Source organism: Trichechus manatus, unplaced genomic scaffold (genome assembly GCF_000243295.1).
Source record: "Trichechus manatus latirostris isolate Lorelei unplaced genomic scaffold, TriManLat1.0 scaffold00070, whole genome shotgun sequence".
Classification (NCBI taxonomy): Eukaryota; Metazoa; Chordata; class Mammalia; order Sirenia; family Trichechidae; genus Trichechus; species Trichechus manatus.
The window spans coordinates 7,102,359-7,122,902 of NW_004444006.1; the positions used below are offsets into that span (position 1 = coordinate 7,102,359).

General features: G+C 38.7%; 1 protein-coding gene across 1 annotated transcript in view; it reads right to left on the minus strand.

Moving 5' to 3' along the window:
- TEX11 (testis expressed 11) overlaps positions 1-20,544 on the minus strand; it is a 523,552-nt gene that overhangs the window by 321,064 nt on the left and 181,944 nt on the right. The window contains exon 9 of the mRNA XM_012556596.2: positions 11,729-11,783. Coding sequence (XP_012412050.2) covers positions 11,729-11,783 — 55 coding nt within the window. The remainder of the gene's footprint in view (positions 1-11,728; positions 11,784-20,544) is intronic.

Consider the following 20,544-nt stretch of genomic DNA (forward strand, 5'->3'; position numbering starts at 1 on the left):
CATCTAAGATGCATCAATTGGTCCCAACCACTTGGAGTAAAGGAGAACGAACAACACCAAAGACACAAGGAAAGTATTGGCCCAAGAGACAGAATGGGCCACATAAACCAGAGACTTCATCAGCCTGAAACCAGAATATCTAGATGGTGCCCGGCTACCACCAATGACCATCCTGACAGGGAAGAAAACAGAGAGTCCCTGATGGAGCAGCAGAAAGATGAGGTGCAGAACTCAAATTCTAGTAAGAAGACCAGACTTAATGGTCTGACTGAGACTGGAGGTACCCCGGAAAGCATGGACCTTGGACTCTCTGTAAGCCCAGAACTAAAACAATTTCTGAGGCCAACTCTTCAGACAGGGATTGGACTGGACTGTGGGACATAAAGTGATACTCATGAAGAGTGTCCCTCTTAGTCAAGTAGATAAAAGAGACCAAAGGGCCAGCTTCTGTCCAGAGGTGAGATGAGAAGGCAGAGTGGATTAGGAGCTGGTTGAATTGGGAATCAGGGGCAGAAAGGAGGAGCGTGCTGTCACAGAATGCGGTGAGCAATTAAGGTCAGATAACAATGTATGTATAAAATTTTGTGTGGGAGACTAACTAGATACGTAAACTTCATTTAACTACAATAAAAAAAAGGAAACCTGACTGATTTTTGTGTGTTGACCTTGTACCTTGCCACTCAGTGGAATTCATATATTATTTCAAATAGCTTTCTTGTAGAATCTTTAGTGTTTTCTATGTATAAAATCATGTCATGTGCAAAAAGGGATAGTTTATTTCCTCCTTTCCAATTTGGATACATTTTATTTATGTTTCTATCCTAATTGATCTGGCTAGGACTTCCAGAACAATGTTGAATAGCACTAGTGAGAGTGGGCATCTTTGTCTCGCTCCTGATCTTAATGATAAGACTCTTAGGTCTTCTCCACTGAGTATGATGTTAGCCGTGGGTTTTTCATAAATGCCTTTTTTTTATTGAGGAATTACCCTTCTATTTCTCTCCTGTTGGGTGTTTTTGTCATGAAAGCACATTGAATTTTGTCAAATGTCTTTTATGCATTGATTGAGATAATCATGTGGTTGTTTTCTCACATTCTATTAATGTGGTGTATTACATTGATTGATTTTCTAATGTTGAACCACCTTTGTATTCCTGGGATAAACCCACCATATCATGGTGTAATCCTTTTCATATATTTTTTGATTCAGCTTGCTAGTATTTTTGTAAGTATTTCTGCATCTATGTTCATTAGAGATATTGGTCTGTAGTTTACTTTTCTTGTTGAGTCTTTGCCTGGCTTTGGTACCACGGTAATGCTGGCTTCGTAGAAAGAGTTAGGGAGTATTCCTTCCTCCTTTACATTTTGGAGGAATTTGAACAGAATTGATGTCAATTCTTCTCTACATGTTTGGTAGAATTCTCCAGTGAAGTCATCTCTTTCAGGACTCTTTTGTTGTTGTTGTTGTTGTTGGGAGTTTTTTAATTACTGATACAATCTCTTCACCTGTTATGGGTCTGTTGAGATCCAGTATTTCCTTTGAGTCAATGTAGGAAGTTTGTTTCAAGAAATGTGTCTATTTCCTCTAAGTTAATTTGATGGCATACAACTGTTCATTGTTTCTTTACAATCCTTTTTATTTCTATAGAATTGGTTGTAATGTCCTCACTTTCATTTCTAATTTTAGATATTGGAATCTTCTCTCTCTCTCTGTCTCTTTTTTCCCTTTGGTCCATCTAGCCAAAGGTTTGTCGATTGTACTGATCTTTTCAAAAAAGCAACTTCTGGTTTCATTAATTCTCTCTATTGTTTTTCTATTTCATTTATTTCTGCTCTAATCTTTATTATTTCCTTTCTTCTGGTAGCCTTATGTGTGCTTTCCTCTTTATTTTCTAGTTTTTCAAGTTGTAGAGTTAGGTTATTGATTTGGGATCTTTGCTCTTTTTAAATATAAGCTGTCAGTTATCTAGTGATGCTATAAAAGAAATAACCGCAAGTGGGTGGTTTTAACAAGCGGAAATTTATTTTCTCACTGTTTAGGAGGCTAGAAGTCTGAATTCAGGGCAACTGGCTAAGAGAAGGCTTTCACTCTCTGTCATCTCTTGGGGAAGGTTCTTGTCTCCTTTCAGCTTCTGTTCCTTAGCTCCTTGGTAATCTTCATGAGGCATGGCATCGATCTTCCTCCATATATGCTTGCTTCTCAGTGATTAATCTGCTCTTTTTATATCTCAAATGTGACTGGCTTAAAACACACGCTACACTGGTATGGCCTCTTAACATAAAAAAGAAAACCTATTCTCATATGGGATTGTAACTACAGATATAAAACAAAAAAACAAACCTGTTGCTGTCAAGTCAATTCTGACTCAAAGCAATCATACAGGACAGAGTAGAAATGCCCTATAGGGTTTCCAAGGAGTGGCTGGTGGATTTGAACTGCTGACCTTTTGGTTAGCAGCCATAGCTCTTAACCACTGCACCACTAGGGCTCCAATCACAGGTATAGTGGTTAGGATTCACAACACATATTATTAGGAGTTACAATTCAATCCATAACATAGGCTTTTACTGCTATAAACTTCCCTCTGAGTACTGTCTTTGCTACTTCGCATGAGTTTTGGTATGTTGTGTTTTCATTCTTGTTTGATTCTACGTATTTTTCAATTTCTCTCTTGAGTTCTTCTTTTACCCACAGGTTGTTTAGTAGTGAATTATTCAGATTCCACATATTTGTGTATTTACCAGTTTTCTTTATGTTATTAATTTCTAGCATCATTCCACTGTGATCAGAAAAGATACTTTGTATGAGTTCAATCATTTTAAATTTATTGAGACTTGTTTTGTGTCCTAAGATGTGGTATATCCTGGAGAATGTTCCATGTGCACTGGAGAAGAATGTATACTGTGCTGTTGTTGTATGGAGTGCTCTATAGATGTCTTGTAGGTCTGGTTGGCTAATGGTGTTTGCTCAAGTCTTCTATTTCTTTATTGATATTCTTTCTAGTTGTTCTGTCCATTATCTAAAGTGGTGTATTAAAGTTTCCAGATATTATTATAGACCTATTTCTCCCTTAAATTCTGTCAGTGTTTGCTTTGTAAATTTTGGGGTCTGAGGTTAGATGCATAAATATTTATAGTAATATGTCTTCTTGATGAATTGTTCCTTTTATCGTTATATAGTGTCCTTCTTTGTCTTTTATACTAGATTTTGACATAAAGTATTTTTCTGATATTAAAACTGTCACATCAGCTCTCTTTTGGTTAGTATTTACATGGAATGTTTTCTTCCATTCTTTCACTTTCAATATATTTGTCTTTGAACCTGAGGTGTGTCTCTTGTAGACAGTATAAAGATGGGTCATGTTTTCGTTTATCAAATCTGCCACTCTATGTTTCTTGACTGGAGAATTTAATCCATTTACATTCACGGTAATTACCAATAGAGGAGGATTACTTCTGTCATTTTGCTATTTTGTGTGTGCGTGTCTTACACTTTCTTTTTCCTCTTTTCCTCAAGGGCTGACTTATTTTGTGTATAGATTTTTTCTGTATGTGTGATGAACCATTTTTTTCCTTTCTTTTATGTATTTTTTTATTCACTTTCTTTGTGGTTACTGCGAAGATAATATTTAACAATTTAAATTTATAAAAACATCACTTACATTGATACCAACTTATGTAACATAAAATCTATACCTATGCCACTCCTCCTCCCACTTGTTTATGTAGTTGTTTTTAGTAATTAAATCTTTATACCTCAGACACCCTGTAATTTAATTTTAATGTTATTTTATTGTCATTGTGTATACTTATTTGTTTGTTGTATTCATTTTATTTTATTACTTGCTAACCAACAATAGCTTAATTCTGGCATTTATTTTTTTTTCACGTTTTGCTGCCTTCCCCCATATTGTGTATTGCCTTTCCCTTCACCAATCTTCCCCCATATTGTGTATTGCCTTTCCCTTCACCAATATTAACACGTGTCTTTTATCTATCTGGTAGTTTTCCCTCCCTCCCTCTACCATCCCTGGTAACCATCAAAGAATGTTGTTTTTGTTTTGTTTATTTTCCTGTGCGTAAACCTTTTCTTGTTTCTTTATAAGAGTGGTCTCATACAATATTTGTCCTTTGGTGATTGACTTGTTTCATTCTGCATAATGTCCTCCAAATTCATCCATGTTGTGAGATGTTTTGCAGATTCATCATTATTCTTCATCGTTGCATCATGTTTCATTTTGTGTATGTATTACTGTTTGTTAATCCATTCATGTGTTGATGGGCACTAAGGTTGTTTCCATCTTTTTGCTATTGTAGATAATGCTGCAATGAACATGGGTGTGTGTATGTCTATTCATGTCATCGCTTTTATTTCCTTCCGGTATATACCTAGGAGTGGGATTGTTGGGTCATATGGTATTTTTAGCTTTTTAAGGAAGCATCATACCGTTCTCCATAGTGGTTGTAGCATTTTACATTCTCACCAGCAGTGTATAAGAGTTCCAATCTCAGTACAACCTCTCCAACATTTGTTATTTTCTCTTTTTTGATTTGTGCCAGTAATGTCAGGGTGAGATGGTATCTCATTGTGGTTTTGATTTGCATCTCTCTAATGGCTACTGATCACAAGCATTTACTCATGTGTTTGTCAGCTGTTTGAATGTCTTCTTTGGTGAAGTGTCTGTTCATATCCTTTGTCCATTTTTTAATTGGATTGTCTTTTTCTCATTGAAGTGTTGAAGTTTTCTATAAATTTTAGAGATTAGACCGTTGTCAGATATGTTGTAGCCAAAATTTTCTCCCAGTCTGTAGTTTCTCTTTTTACTGTTTTGGGGAAGTCTTTTGATAGGGATGAGTGTTTAATTTTTAGGAGGTCCCATTTATCTAGTTCATCTTCTACTGTTAATGCATTTTTAGTTATGTTTGGTATTCTATTTATGGCATTATTAGTGCCCTAGCATTGGCTTTTTATTTCTTCCATGATCTTTACAGTTTTAGGTTTTATATTTAGGTCTTTGATCCATTTTGAGTTACCTTTTGTGTATGGTGTGAAGTATGGGTCCTGTTTCTCTTTCTTTACAAGTGGACATAAGCTTTTTCCAACACTGTTTGTTAAAGAGATTGTCTTTTCCCCCTGCTTATGGACTTTGGCCCTTTGTCAAATATCAGCTATCCATAAAACCCATTGCCATTGAGTAGATTCCCACTCATAGCAAACCTAGGTGGATGGATTTATGTCTGATTTCCCAATTCTGTTCCACTGGTCTACGTGTCTGCCGTTATACCAGTACCATGCTGTTTTGACTACCCAGGCTGTATAGTAGGTTCTGAGATCAGGTAGTCTGAAGCCTTCTACTTAGTTCTTCTACAATAATGCTTTACTTATCCAAGGCCGCTTTTCTTTCCATATAAAGTGGATTAGTTTTTCCAACTTATTAAAGAATACTGTTGGAATTTGGATCAGAATTGCATTATATCTGTGGATCACTTTGGGTAGTAATGCCATTTTCACAATGTTGAATCTATCTATCCATGAGCATGGTATGTTTTTCCATTTCTGCAGATCTCTTTAGGTTTCTTGCAGTAGTGTTTTGTACTTTTCTTTTTATAGGTATTTTATGTCCTTGGTTAGATTTATTCCTAAGTATTTTATCTATTGGGGGGCTATTATCAATGGTATTGTTTTCCTGATTTCCTTCTCGAAGTTCTCTTTGTTAATGTTGAGGATTCCAACTGATTTTTGTATGTTGATCTTGTATCTTGCAACTTTGCAAACTCCTTCTATTAGTACCAGTTAGCTTTCTTGTGGAATCTTTGGGGTTTTCTATATATAGGATCATATCATCTGAAAATAAGAATAGTTTTACTTCTTCCTTTCCAATTTGGATGCCCTTCATTTCTTTTTCTTGCCTTTTTTGCTCTAGCTAGAACTTCCAACACAATTTTGAAAAAGAGTGGTGATAAACAGCATCCTTGTCTGGTTCCCATTCTCAAGAGGAATGCTTTCAGTCTCTCTCTGTTGAGAATTATTTTGGCTATTGGTTTTGTATAAATGACCTTTATTATGTTAAGGAATTTCCCTTCTATTCCTATTTTGCTGAGAGTTTTTATCTGGAATGGGTGTTGGACTTTATGAAATGCCTTTTCAGCATCAATTGAAATGATCATGTGATTCTTTTCTTTTATCTACATGGTGGATTATGTTGATTGATTTTCTAATGTTGAACTATCCTTGCATACCTGGCATGAGTCCCACTTGGTTGTGATGTATTATTATTTTGATATGCTGTTGAATTCTATCGGATAGAATTTTGTTGAGAATTTTTCTCTCTGTATTCATGAGGGACTTTGGTCTGTAGTTTTCTTTTTTTGTGTGCTGTCTCTGCCTGGCTTTGGTATCAGGGTTATGCTGGCTTCATAGAATGAGTTCGGGAGTATTCCTTCCTTTTCTATACTCTGAAATAGTTTGAGTAGTATTGGTGTGAGCTCTTCTCTGAATGTTTTGTAGAATTCTCCAGTGAAGTTGTCCAGGCCAGGGCTTTTTGTTGTTGTTGGGAGTTTTTAAATTACCTTCTCAATCTGTTCTTTTGTTATGGGTTTGTTCAGTTTTTCTATGTCGGTTTGTGTTAGTTTAGGTAGGCAGTGTGTTTCTAGATATTTCTGCATTTCCTCTAGGTTTTCAAATTTGTTGGAGTACAATCTTTTTAGTATTCTGTTATGATCCTTTTTATTTCAGTTACTTTTATTGTAATGTCCCTTATCTCATTTCTTATGTGGGTTATTTGCCTCCTATCCTGCTTTTCTTTTGTCATTTTGGCCAGTGGTTTGTCGATTTTGCTCATCTTTTCAAAGAACCAACTTTTGGTCTTGTTGATTCTTTCAATTGTTTTTCTACTCTCAATCTTATTTATTTCTGCTCTAATATTTATTATTTCTTTTCTTCTGGTGACTGTGGGCTTCTTTTGCTCTTCTTTACTTGTTCGAGTTGTAGGGTTAATGTTTTGATTTTGGCCCCTTCTTCTTTTTTGATGTGTGTGCTTATTGTTATAAATTGACCTCTGAGCACTGCTTTTGCTGTGCTCCAAAGGTTTTGGTAAGATGTGTTTTCATTCTCATTTGATTCTAAGAATTTTTTTTATTCTCAATGGTTTTTAACCAAGGTGTTATTCAGTTTTCATATATTTGATTTTTTTCCTTGCTCTTCCTGTTACTGATTTCCACTTTAATAGTGTTCTAATCAGGGAAAGTGCTTTGTATTATTTTTGCATTTTGGATTTTTTTAAGGCTTGCTTTTTGGCCTAAAATATGGTCTATTCTAGACAATGTTTCATGTGTGTTGAAAGAATATGTAATTTGCTGTTGTTGGGTGGCGTGTTCTGTATATGTCTGTGAGGTCGAGTGGGTTGATTGTGGCCTTTAGATCTTCTGTATCTTTGTTGAGTTTCATTCTAGATTCTCTGTCCTTCACCAAAAGTGTTGTGTTGAAGTCTCCTACTATTATTGTGGAACTGTCTTTTCAATGCCGTTAGAGTTTTCTGTATTTTGGAGCCCTGTCATTGGGTGGATGTATATTTATTATAGTTACATCCTCCTGGTGGATTGACCCTTTAATCAGCATATAATGTCCTTCCTTATCTTTTACGGTGGATTTTGCCTTACAGTCTGTTTTATCAGGGATTAATATTGCTACTCCTCCTCTTTTTTGGTTATACACATTATGTGTGTATATTTATTTATTTGTTTGTTTTTATTTTTTGCCAACCAACAATATCTTAACTCTGGTGTTTATATTTTTCAAGCCATGTCCTTTAATGGTAAACTTTCCCCCAATATGTACACCTTCAAGTTACTGTCAAGTGTCCTTATTTTCCCTTCTGGAGGACACTCTATTTCATTTCTTGTAGGGCTGGTCTGGTGGTAACAGATTCCTTCAGCTTTTGCTTATCTGGGAGAATCTTAAATTCACCGTCATTTTTGAACAACAGTTTTGCGAGATATGGTATTCTTGAATGACAGTTCTTTACTTTCAACAGTTTAAATAGGTAATTCTTCTTGCCTGCATGGATTCTGCAGAGGAATTGACATTGAATATTATTGAAGACCTCTTGTACATGATACTTGATTTCTCTCATGCTGCTCTAAAAATTTTCTCTTTGTCCTTGGTTTTCGAAAATTTGGTTGTAATATGCCTTGGTGTGGCTCTGTTTAGATTTATCCTACTTGAAGTTCATTGAGCGTCTTGTATATATAAGTTATCTTTCATCATATATGGGAATTTTTCATCATTATACTTTTGAAAATTCTCTCTGTACCTTTCATTCTCTCTTCTTCTGGGCCTCCCATAATGCATTTATTGTTCCACTTGACAGTGTCCCACAGATCCCTTAGATTTTGCTCATTTTTCTTCATTCCTTTTCTTTTTGCTCCTCAGGTTGAACAATCTCAATTGCCCAACCTTCGAGTTCACTGATCCTTTCTTGCGCCATTTCAAATCTGCACCTAAGCCCTTCCAGAGAATTGTTCATTTCTGTTATTGTAATTTTTGGCTCCAGTATTCTTCTTTTTTTTTTTAATTTCTATCTCTTTATTGAAATTCTTGTTTTCTTCTTGGATAGTTTTCCTGATCCATTAGTTCTTTTTCTGTTGTTAACTCTCTGAGCATGCTTAATACCACTGCTTTAATGTTTTTGTCTAATAATACCTTTAGCTCTCCTTATTTGGGGTGGTTTCTGTCACCTTATTTTGGTCTTTTTCATGGGTCATTCTTTCCTGCCTCTTCATATGTTTTTTTATTGTTGGTTGTAATCAGGTCATTAAAGTATTTTACAGTGGTAACTCTGTAGATTAGATTCTTCCCCTTCTTTAAGGTTTGCTCTTCTTCTTTGTTATTGTTATTATTGTTTTAAATTATTGAAGGTTGTACTTTTCTGCCAGGAGGTGTGTGTGAATGCTCAAGCCTGAGGCTGCAACCCATTGTGACCTAGCTTGGATGGCTAGGGATGAGCTGACCAGAACCAGAACAAATGAAGAGAAAGATGTTTGACACTGTGAGCTGGTGTAGATTGCTGCAATTTGATGGCTTGCTCTGGACTGGACTTTGCTTATGGAGGCAGATGTTAAAAGTCCTAACTGGAACAGAAGATTCTTCAAGACCAAGGAACATGCTTGTCTCCTCAGAGTACTGGTTGGATAGGGATGGGCAATTTAAACATTCACTGTCGAAAACAGGGCATGCCTGCATGGCTGTTAAGAGTCTGTCCTGATGAAAGAACTGTATCCTTGAGTGTTCCTGAGCCTGAATTGTAACTTGTTACTTCCCTAATAAACTCCATAATTGTGAGTATGGTCTGTGAGTTCTGTGTGGCCACTGCAATGAATTATCGAACCCAGCAGAGAAGTAAAGAGTGCTGTGGGAAGAACGGTTGGTGTCAGAGTTGGTAAAGATGGTGGAGAGAGGAGGCTTGTATGACCTCCGCCTCATAAGAATCAGCCTTGGGCTGTTGATCTTGGTTCTTCTTCCCACTTGTGGGGTTGGAGGAGGTCAGATACTGCCCCCATTTCACTTTTACACTTGGCTTCTTAGTTGCCTTCACTGGGGCCTGGTTGTTCACAAAGTCCAAGCTGCATCGAGCTCCATAAGCTGTTTCTTTCCTGGACCTATATGGCCCCAGGCCTCCAGCATGCCACAGCACCGATTCTTGGGTTTGCCCTGCTCAGTCGTCCTTGCCTAAGCTGCATTCCCTGGGCCTGGTTGTTCACAAAGTCCAGGCCTCACTGCACTCTGCACACTGCTCCCTCCCAGGACTCACATAGTCTCAGACTTCTGGTGCACTGAAGAGCCCTTCATTAAGTCTGTGTGCAGAGGCTTCACCAGGGCTTGGCCGTTTGCAAACTCTGGGACTCATTTCACTCTTCACACCGTTCCCTCCTGGGATCCACATAGCCCCAGGCTTGCGGTGCACCAAATTACCCTTTCTTGGGTCGGCATGCTCAGGCTTCTCTGCCCAGGTGTCTTCACCAAAGCCTGGCTGTTTGCAAACTCCGGGCCTCACTGTGCTCTGCACCAGTTGCCACTGCCCCTAGATGTCCATGCTGTGTTTGGGAGGAGAGTGCAGTGAGGACACTGTGAGTCTCCACTCTTCTGTGGTCAGTAGGTTACCTTTTACTTGATTCAGTGTTCCCTCTGGTCCTCCAACTCTTTATCTGATGTTCAGAGTTCTGAGATAAACAATTTTTACCAATATTTGCTTGTTTTCTTATATGATAGTTGTGGGGGTTCAGGGTGTGCAACCACTTACGGTGCCATCTTGCTCTGTCTACCTCTGAGCTTCTTAATTAAAAAACTGAGATGGATCAAATGAGACACATGTAAAGTATTTAATATCACTGTTATTGTTGCAGAACAACTCTCTAAGAACTTATAAACTCCCCTAGAGGGCTTTTATGGAGTAAATATGGCATCCCTGAGAAAGAGTGTAGCTATTTCATAATAGCAAAAGGGTCAAATCATCAGAAAGACATAACAAAACAGATGAATCTCAAAACTATTATGGTAAGCAAAAGAAGTCAGACATAAAACAATACATATTGTATAATTTCATTTATACAAAGTTCAAGAACAACCAAAACTAATTTACGGTGAGAGAAGTCAGAACAGTGGTTTTATCTTAAACAGGGATGATGTATTGACTGGAAAGGGATAAAAGGGAAATTTGGGGATGATAGAAATTTCCATATCTTGATCTGTGTGATAGTTACACAACTGTATACATATATTAAAATTTATCAATCTGTACACTTAAGATTTTTGCAGTTTATACCTCAATAAAGTACCACTAGCATGAAAATAACTACTTGATAATCTTACTTCATCATACTTTGAAATATAAACAGTCCATTCCAGTAAGACTTGTATCCTATCTTCATCCTCATTTACTCAATCAAAATTTTCTCATCTAGATCTCTTGCCTGGAATCCCCTTCTTCCTGCTTTCTAACAGTATGGACTCCATATACTTTTAAAGGCTTGTCTCCTACCGGAAAGCTTTTTCAACTACTCTCACCAACCCTGATATTCCCCTTTTCTGCATGCCCTTCTACATACTTCAGATAAGTATCACACAGTTTATCACTTATTTTTCCAAAATTGTTTCAATTGTACTACTGGTATTATCTTTCAAACGTAAGCTCCTTAAAGGCAAAGGCCACATTTTATACCTCTCTTTTATTCTCTATCTATCACAATGCTAGTTACGTAGTCTAGGCACTCAGTTAAGTTTTAATTCACTTACTTCAGAGATGGATATTCCCCCCAAAATCCATTTTGCTGTGGCATGCTTGAAATAAACTTTATATCAGATTTATTTGCATGATCATATTTTGCTTGATTAAGTATTAAAATTAGCTTCCATACACAAGCATGTTCTATCTGGGTGGCTGGGAAAAACCTGGAATTTCTTAATTTGCAATAATAAAAGCTAAAAGTTATATAGCCATACATTGTTCCAAGCACTTTACATATATTAACTTACGGGTATAATCCTGTGTGGTAGATACTATTGGTAGTATATCAATTTTACAGATGAGGAAACGAATGCATTGATAAGTTAAATGACATGCCCAACGGATAATCTACTCATAAATGGAGGAGTAGACTATCCTAATTTTATAATAATAATATTATATGTATTTCTTCAATCTACTTCTGAAATATTTAACATGATCCTTACCAGCATTTCTGGCCCAATAGAGTTCTTATCCATCTTCCCAATATCATAGCTTTGGCTATCATTAAAAAAGAAAAAAAGAATATGTATGTATACATTCATTTCAATTACATATGATTTTTCAAGTTTATGTATTACTGAGAAGACGTGGTATAATTTCACTTTACTCCAACTTTTTCTATTTTGCACAACAGATCATCAGTGAATTACTACATGAAAATCAGTTGTATAAACTAATACTTTCTAACTGTGGAAAACTCCAATTTCCTCAGGAGGTATCCAATGAATCAATGCTATTATTATATTAATACTCTTTTCCATTTGGTTATATATATACAGTATTAAAATAGTTTACATGTATACACAAGCTCTTAATGGGTGCATTTTAAAGTCTACCTGTACCCATTGTGGTGGAGTCAATTCTGACTCACAAGTGACCCTATAAAGTCTAGGAAACATAAATTTTTTTAAATAAAAAAAATATAGCTGTTTTCACAGAAAATGAATGCTTTAGCAATATTCACTAAGCCTCACAACACCCTTGTGAAGCACTATTAGTTTCACTTTGCAGCTGAATGAACCAACTTAGCAGTTAAATGATTTTAATATTTCCTAAATTGATATTGAAAATGAAAGTTGGGGAATACAGAAATTTGACATTCATTTCTGTGCTTTAATTACCTAACTATATTATCTATGGAATATTCTGGTCACCACAAATAATATATTAATATGTCTTGGGGTTTCAAAACCTAAAATTTAACAAGCAAAACAAAGATCATTCACCATAAAATGGGTAGGTAGAATGTCAATAAAATTTTGGTGAACTGAACTAAATTAAAGATGTATTTAGTTGATGTATTTCTTTTTAAAAAATTAACTCTCAAATATCCAACCAAGAATTACCAAACTTTGGGCTTTCAGCTTTCTGCCAAGGATATAATGCTTTGGCTATGACATATTTGAAATTAACTTTGTATCAGACTTATTTGCATGACCATATTTTGCTTGATTAAGGTGGTATGAATGATTTAACCTTGGCTACTAACCTAAAGGTTGGTGGTTCGAACCCACCCAGCAGTACCGCAGAAGAAAAGATCTGATGATCTGCTTCCATTAAGATTACAGCCAAGAAAACCTTACAGAACAGTTGTACTCTGTAACACGTAGGGTCGCCATGCGTCGGAATTGACTCAACAGCAACTAACAACAACAGTCATTTTAAGCCCTACCTAATACAAGTTCACTTTGGTACACTGAAACTTCTACTTCCAGCTTTTAAAATAACCGAACAGGAGTGGGACTTCTGGAATATAAAGAGCTCAGTGGATCCTCTTCCCAGTGAAAACAACCATTTAACAGGTTAAACAAATCATTAAAACAAACAACCATTTAAAGTTTCTGGTAATTGTCTTGAGGACATACAGCGAATGGGGTAACATTTATTCAAGAAAATTGACTAAATATCAGTAAGAACACTTAGAGTCTGTGGAATTTGTGCTATGACCTGCTCTCATCCACACCAACTCCGCACGAGAGAAACTCTGCTCTAGAGAATTGCAGCCAATCAGATACGAACTCCTTCCCCGAGAAGTCCTATGCTACTGTTTCACCTTGGGAGGGGCAGGCTGCCTGGCATTGTGGAAGCACTATTTTGGAAAGGCACAACTGAGAGTACTGGGACTCCCTTTCCCCACCCAGTTCTCAATCGTAGAGTAAGAACTCTAACCCAAGCATGACAAATCAAAAATATTGGAACCTGGACCACATTCACCTCAGTTTGTCCATAGGGAAGAAGTTTCATGTCAAGAGGGGCAAGCTGAGATTAGGGTCTATCATCCCCAACAGCACCCACACTTATAGTAGTTGTCACTTTGGTAGAAGCATGCCACACTCCCTCCCCCAGTTCCAGTGCAGAAGCACAGAGGTTGTGCCGCAGGGGAGAAGCAGGCCATAAAGACAAAGAGCTCTGCATGTCTGTCTGAGGGGACTGATTTTATCTGGACAGGAGCAGGAAGCAGTTCTTGCCCAAAGGCATTGTCAAAAGCAATAGAAATCCTGATGGTGAGCAATTAAGAGGAACTGGTAGTTCCATGGTAATAGTAGCAACAAGTGAAAGAACAGAACAGTTAGAAGTTTAACAAAGAGAACCAGAGAAAGAGACAGCCAAAATGAGCCATCCCAGGATCACACTCATCCCTGAGGGTCCATAAGGGTGTGCAAATACACTAGGCTGCAACCACTTGGGAGCAATCAGAGCAAGATGTGGGACAGACGAAAAAGCATTCTTCAAGGCATACACAGATGCAACAGAAGAGCCTTCAGCCTTACTGGTTCATGGAGCTTAAGTAGAACCTCTGATCAAACACTGACTGAAAAATAAACTACTCTGACCTGGAGGTGAAGTTTTAAAAACCAGATTTCAGAATAAAATCCCACTTATCCCCAGTGGTCCGGGAGACTGTGTGCATGCCCAAGGCTGTGCCCTCTCAGAAGAACCAGAGAGAGAACATCCAAGTTACTAGTCCCTGACTGAATGTGGGGCAAAATCATAAACTCTTGACCTGTGAAAACAGTCTCTAAGCCACACACACACCCAACAGGACAGGGTGAAAATATAACTGGCTAACTGGGCTGGCATAGTGGTTAAAAGTTATGGCTGCTAACCAAAAGGTCGGCAGTTCAAATCCACCAGGCACTCCTTGGAAACCCTATGCAGCAGTTCTACTCTGTCCTATAGGGTTGCTATGAGTTGGAATCAACTCAACGGCATTTGGTTTGGTTTGGTTTTTCTTAACTGGGCTTAAGCACAATCTTGAGCCAACAAGTAGTTTATGCAAATGCAGAGGTTACTGCTCGGAAGCTACTAAAAAATAAAAACAAGGGGAAAAATCTGAGCAGGAACATTAAAATTTGTACACTGCAGGGAAAATGGACTCCACAGAATTACTCCAGCCAAGTGACTAAACAAATAAATGAGCAAACAAGCAATAAAAACAATAAGGTCCACGTGGAAGAGAGGAACCAGTATCCAGAGTTGTTAAAATATATTACCTAAAATTTCTAGTTTTCAACAAAATATTATAAGACATTCAATGGAACATGTGTGACCCATTCAGACAGAAAAAGGGGCACTAGAAACTGCCTTTGGGGGGCTCAGATGTTGAACTTAGTAGAAAAAGACTTCAAAGCAATTATTAAAACATGTTCAAAGAGATAAAAGAAACTATGGTTAAAGAATTAAAGGAAGGTAAAATAAAAATATCTCATCAAATAGAAAATAGGAGTATATCAATTAAAGTTAAAAATTATAAAAAAGAACCAAATGGAAATTTTAAAGTTGAAAAGTACAATAATTGAAATGAAAAATTCACTAGAAGGTTTCAACATTAAAACTGAGCAGGCAGAAGAAAGAATAAGCGAACTGGAATATAAATCAATAGAGATTATGCAATCTGAAGAACACAGAGAAAAAAGTATGAAGAAGTGACATCAGCAAAATAACAAGACAACTCCAAATACCTGTCCATCCACAGAAATATCAAAAAAACAAGAAGACTGTGGAGACCACGGTCTCAGGGAACAGCTAGCTCAATTGGCATAACATAGTTTATAAAGAAATCGTTCTACATTCTACTTTGGTGAGTAGCGTATGGGGTCTTAAAAACCTGTGAGCGACCATCTAAGATACTCCACTGATCTCACCTCTTCAGGAGCAAGGGAAAATGAAGAAAACTAAAGACACAAGGGAAAGATTAGTCCAAAGGACTAATAGACCACAACTGCCACAGCCTCCACCATACTGAATCCAGTACAACTAGATGGTGCTTGGCTACCACCACTGACTGCTCTGACAGGGATCACAACAGAGGGTCCCTGACAGAGCTGGAGAAAAATGTAGAACAAAATTCTAACTCACAAAGAAAGACCAGACTTACAGGCCTGACAGAGACTGGAGAAACCCTGAGAGTATGGCCCCTGGACATTCTATTAGCTCAGTAATGAAGCCACTCCTGAGGTTCATCTTTTAGCCAAAGATTAGACAGGCCCATAGGACAAAATGAGACTAAAGGGGCACACCCACCCAAGGGCAAGGACTAGAAGGTAGGAGGGGACAGGAAAGCTAGTAATAGGGAACCCAAGGTCGAGAAGGGAGAGTATTGACATGTAATGGGGTTGTTAACCAATGTCATAAAACAATATGTGAAATAATGAGAATCTAGTTTGTTCTGTAAGCCTTCCTCTAAAGTACAATTTAGAAAAAAGCAGAAACTATTAGAATCAACTTTGTCAGAACTCTGGAAAACAGTCAAAGGTTTACAGCAATCAAACGAATGATGAACCAAAAAAAAAAAAATGCTCTTGCTGTTCAGGGACATGTCTGTTAAAACACTGGCTAAACACAAGATAAAAAAACAGAGACTTCAGTAACCACTCAGGACAGGGAATACAGGCTTTCCAAAGATAACTTGAAAAGGCCACAAAACAAACAGATGACTACAGGCTTCAATAATCAAGAACAACAAACCTTGAGGAAAAGAAAAAATCTAATTTCCAGAGTCTCTACATATTAATATTCAAATTTTCACTTTTCAACAACAACAAAAAAAACCACAAAGCATAAAAATAAGAGAAAAGTATGGTCTATTCTAAATAAATAAATATGTTGACAGAACCTGTCACTGAAGACCAGACATTGGACTTACTAGACAAAGACTTCAAGTGCCTTAATTATGCTTAAAGAGCTAAAGGAGCCATGAACAAAGAAATAAAGGAAATGAAGAAAATTAGAATATCAGTAAAGAGGTAGACATTATATAAAAAAGAACTAAATAAAAATACTGGATATAAAAAGTACAATAACTGAAATGAAATTTTCAGTAGAGGGGTTGAGCAGCAGATTTGAGCGAGCAGAAGAGAGAAGCAGTGAACTTCTATATAGGACAACTGAAACTATCTGGTCTGAGGAGCACAAAGGATAAAGAATGAAGAAAAAGTGAACAGAGCTTAAGAGACATGTGGGACACTATCAGGCAGTCTAAGATATGCATTGTGGGTGACACAGAATAACAAAAGACAGAAAGGCGCAGAAAGAATATTTGAAGGAATACTATTTTTACACAAATAACACGTGTGTTCTACGTTTGTTTGCCAATCACACACTCCCCCTATGAGGTATTTTTATAAGTGCACTATGCCCATTTGTTGCTGTAAAGAAAAACTGGCATACGGTGCATATGAATTTACTTCGTGGGGGGAGGACGTGATTGGCAAACAAATGGAAAGCATGCATGTTATTTATGAAAAAATATGGTAGTGGATGAAAATATCCAAAATTTGATGAGAGGGAAAAATCTACACATCCAAGAAGTTCAAAGATCTTGAAGGAGGAAAAACTCAAAGAGATCCACGCCTAGACACATTGCATTCAAATTGTCAAAAGAGACAGAAAAAGAGAATCTGGAAAGTAGCAAGAAAGGAACAACTCATAATGTATAAGAAATCCAAAATGTGATTATCAGCTGTTTTCTCATCAGAAGAGACTAGAAGGCAGTGGGATAAAATATGTAAAGTGCTGAAAGAAAAAAACTGTCAACCAAGAATACTATATCGGGGAGGTGGAGCTAACATGGTGCCCTAGACAGACGCATCATGCCATCTCTATGCAGCAAAAACCTGAAAAACTAAGTAAAGCAGATAACAAGCATCAATCCTGCAAACATGAGCAACAAACAAAGGGAAAAAGAACTAGATCAAACACCTAATGAAAGAAGAAACTGATAGAAAACAGAGAACAAGGATAGATACAGAGTAGAGGTCCCCTACCAGCTAACGTGACACAGTGTCACCATCTTGAAACACAGATAGCAACGACCCTGGACAGAGAGTACAGAAAGGCAACTTCACAGAGCTCCCAACTAGAGACAGAGCACCCAGTAACCACTTTCCCACCCCTAATCCTTCTGGTAAGTAGAAGCAACAAGCCCCCCCATCCTGGCAGTCCCCACCATCAGGATCAACAATACCAGCCCCCTTCCACCTCCCAGACCTGCTCCACCCCCTCCCATCATGGGGCTTTTTTTTTCTCTTTCTTCCTTTTCTTTCTCTCTCCCACCTAGCCCTGTACGCCACTTCCCCACTTCCTGTCAGCTCCCACCATACCACCATTTTTTTCTTTCATTTCTTTCTCCCTTCCACCTAGCCCCATGTGCCAACTCCCTTCCCCACTGGCCCCTGGTACTGCTCTGCCCCCACTCACCACCCCCATCACACCACCATTTGTTTTCTTTCTTCCTTTTCTTTCTCCCTCCCATCTACCCCAGTACGCCACCTCCCCCACATTCCCCCTGCTGCAATGCCACAGCTAAAGAGGCACTGGCCTGTCATTGCCCCGGAAAAGCCCTGTCCCCAAATGCTGACCCCCAACACGCCATCATTTTTTTCCTTCTTTTTTCTTTCTTTCCTTCTTTTCTTTCACCTTGCCACCTACACCCATACAGCCCCTCCCCTCCCTTCCATCTAACCCCCGGGTCTGGCCCACCTCCATTCACTGGCCCACACTGTGCCATTTTTTCTCTTTTTTTCCTCTTTCTTCTTTTTCTTTCCCCCTCCAATGTAGACCGTATACCACTTCCCCGCCCTTCCAGCCATGCCCGGACATGCAGCCACAGCTAGAGAGCCACTGGCCCACCACTACCCCAGGTCTGCCCAGACCCAACCCGCTAGCTCATGCCACACCACTACTTTTTCTTTTTTTTTCTTTCTCCCTCCTACCTAACCCTATATGCCACCTTCCCTCCCTTTCCACCAGCCCCCGGGTCTTCCCTCCCCCACTCACTGGCCCCCACCATGACATCATTTTTTTTGTCTGTTCCATTTCTTTTTCCCACACACCTAGCCCTGTATGCCATGTCTCCTCCCCCTTCCTGCTGGCACCCACTGAGCTGTTACAGCTAGAGAGCCAGCAGCCCACCAATTCTTCAGGTCTTCCCTGTCCCCACCCACTGGCTCCTGCTGTGCCATTTTTTCTTGCTTTTCTTTCTTGTCTTTCTCCCTCCCACCTAGAACTCTATGCCACCTCCATTCCCCTCCCACTGGTCCCCGGGTCCGTCCCACCCAAACCCACCATCCCCAAAAATGTTGCAATTTTTTTTCTTTCTCTTTGATCCTTTTCTTTCTCCCTTCCACCTAGCCCAATACACCAGTTCCCACGAGCCCCCACTGCACGGCTGTGGCTAGAGAAACCACAGTAAGTGACCTCCTTGGGTCCACCCCACCTTCACCCACCAGCTCCCATCACACTGCCATTTTTTCCTTTTTTTAAATTTCCTTTCTCCCTCCCACCTAGTCTTGTAAGCCACCTCCCCTCCCTTTCCACCAGCCCACGAGTTAGCCCTGGCTTCAATTGCTGGCCCTTACCACACCACCATTCATTTTCTCTATTTTCCTCCCTTTCTTTTCTTTCTCACTCCTACCTAGCCTCATATGCCACCTATCAACCCTTCCAACCAGCCCCGGGGTGCTGCTGGCACTTCAGCCCGCCACTGTCCCAGATCCATCCTGCCCTCACCTACATGCCCCCAAAGAGCTACCATTTTTTCCCATTTCTTTTCTATTTCTTTCCTTCTTTTCTTTCTCCCTCTCACCTAATCCTGTACACTACATCCCCCTCTTCCCACCAAACCCGGGTCTACAACACCCTCACCCACTGGCTCCTGACACATTGCTTTTTCTCTTTTCTTTCCTTTCACCCTTGCACCTAACTCTGTACACCACCTCATCCCCTTTCCATGGACACCCGATGTGCTGCCATGGCTAGAGCACCCCCAGCACTCATGCCCACTACCACACAGGGCCTACACTATCCCTCCCCTCCCACCACACGACAAGTTGCTGAATGGTGGGAAGTGAACATGTACCACTCCCAGTCTGACACCCCCGCTCATGTGGCGAGGGGCTGTGAATGCTCCTACACTACTGAAACAACATCAAGAGGCAGACAGTGGCTGCCAAATCTGCCCTAAGCCACCTTGCCAACCAGCATACAGCAAAGGAGGCTCTCCCTGCCTGCAGCTGCAATGCCCACCTGGATAAGGTGGTGAGAGCTATCATGCCCATAAAGGAGCAAGCAGCATAGCACACCTGGCCCACCCACTGTCACATAGTAAATAAAACTAAAAAACAGGATGAAATATAAAATCAATAAATAAAGAAAACAACACCATAGTGTCTTGCAGACAGCAGACAATATCAAAACATAAAAAAGCAGGACAAGATAGTTCCAGCAAGTGACCAAAATAAAGAATCAGATAACCTTCTGGAAGAAGAAAAGGCATTGGAGCTACCTGATATAGAATTCAAAAGATTAATATTTAGTGTTCTCCAAGAGATTAGGAAAGATATCAAGGAAAACACAGATGAAACCAAGGAAAAAATAAACAAAAATCAAGGAAAACAGACAAAGCAATATAAGAATTCAGAGAAAAAAAGTCAAAATAAATGATTAGAGAGCATACAAAACCAGCAACTAGAAATCCAAAAGATGAACAACAAAATTTCAGAAATGGATAACACAATAGAAGGCTTTAGGAACAAATTCAAAACAATGGAAGACAAAATCAGCAAGACTGAAGACAAACTCATGGAAGCCACCTTGTTTGAAGAAAAATCAGAGAAAATAAAGAAAAATGAAGAAAATCTAATAATTATGTGGGCCGCAATCAAGAGCAAAAATTTGCTTGTGCTCAGCGTTCCAGAAAAGGGGTAAAAAATGGAAAACACAGAGAAGAATGTTGCATATTTGCTGGAAGAAAACTTCC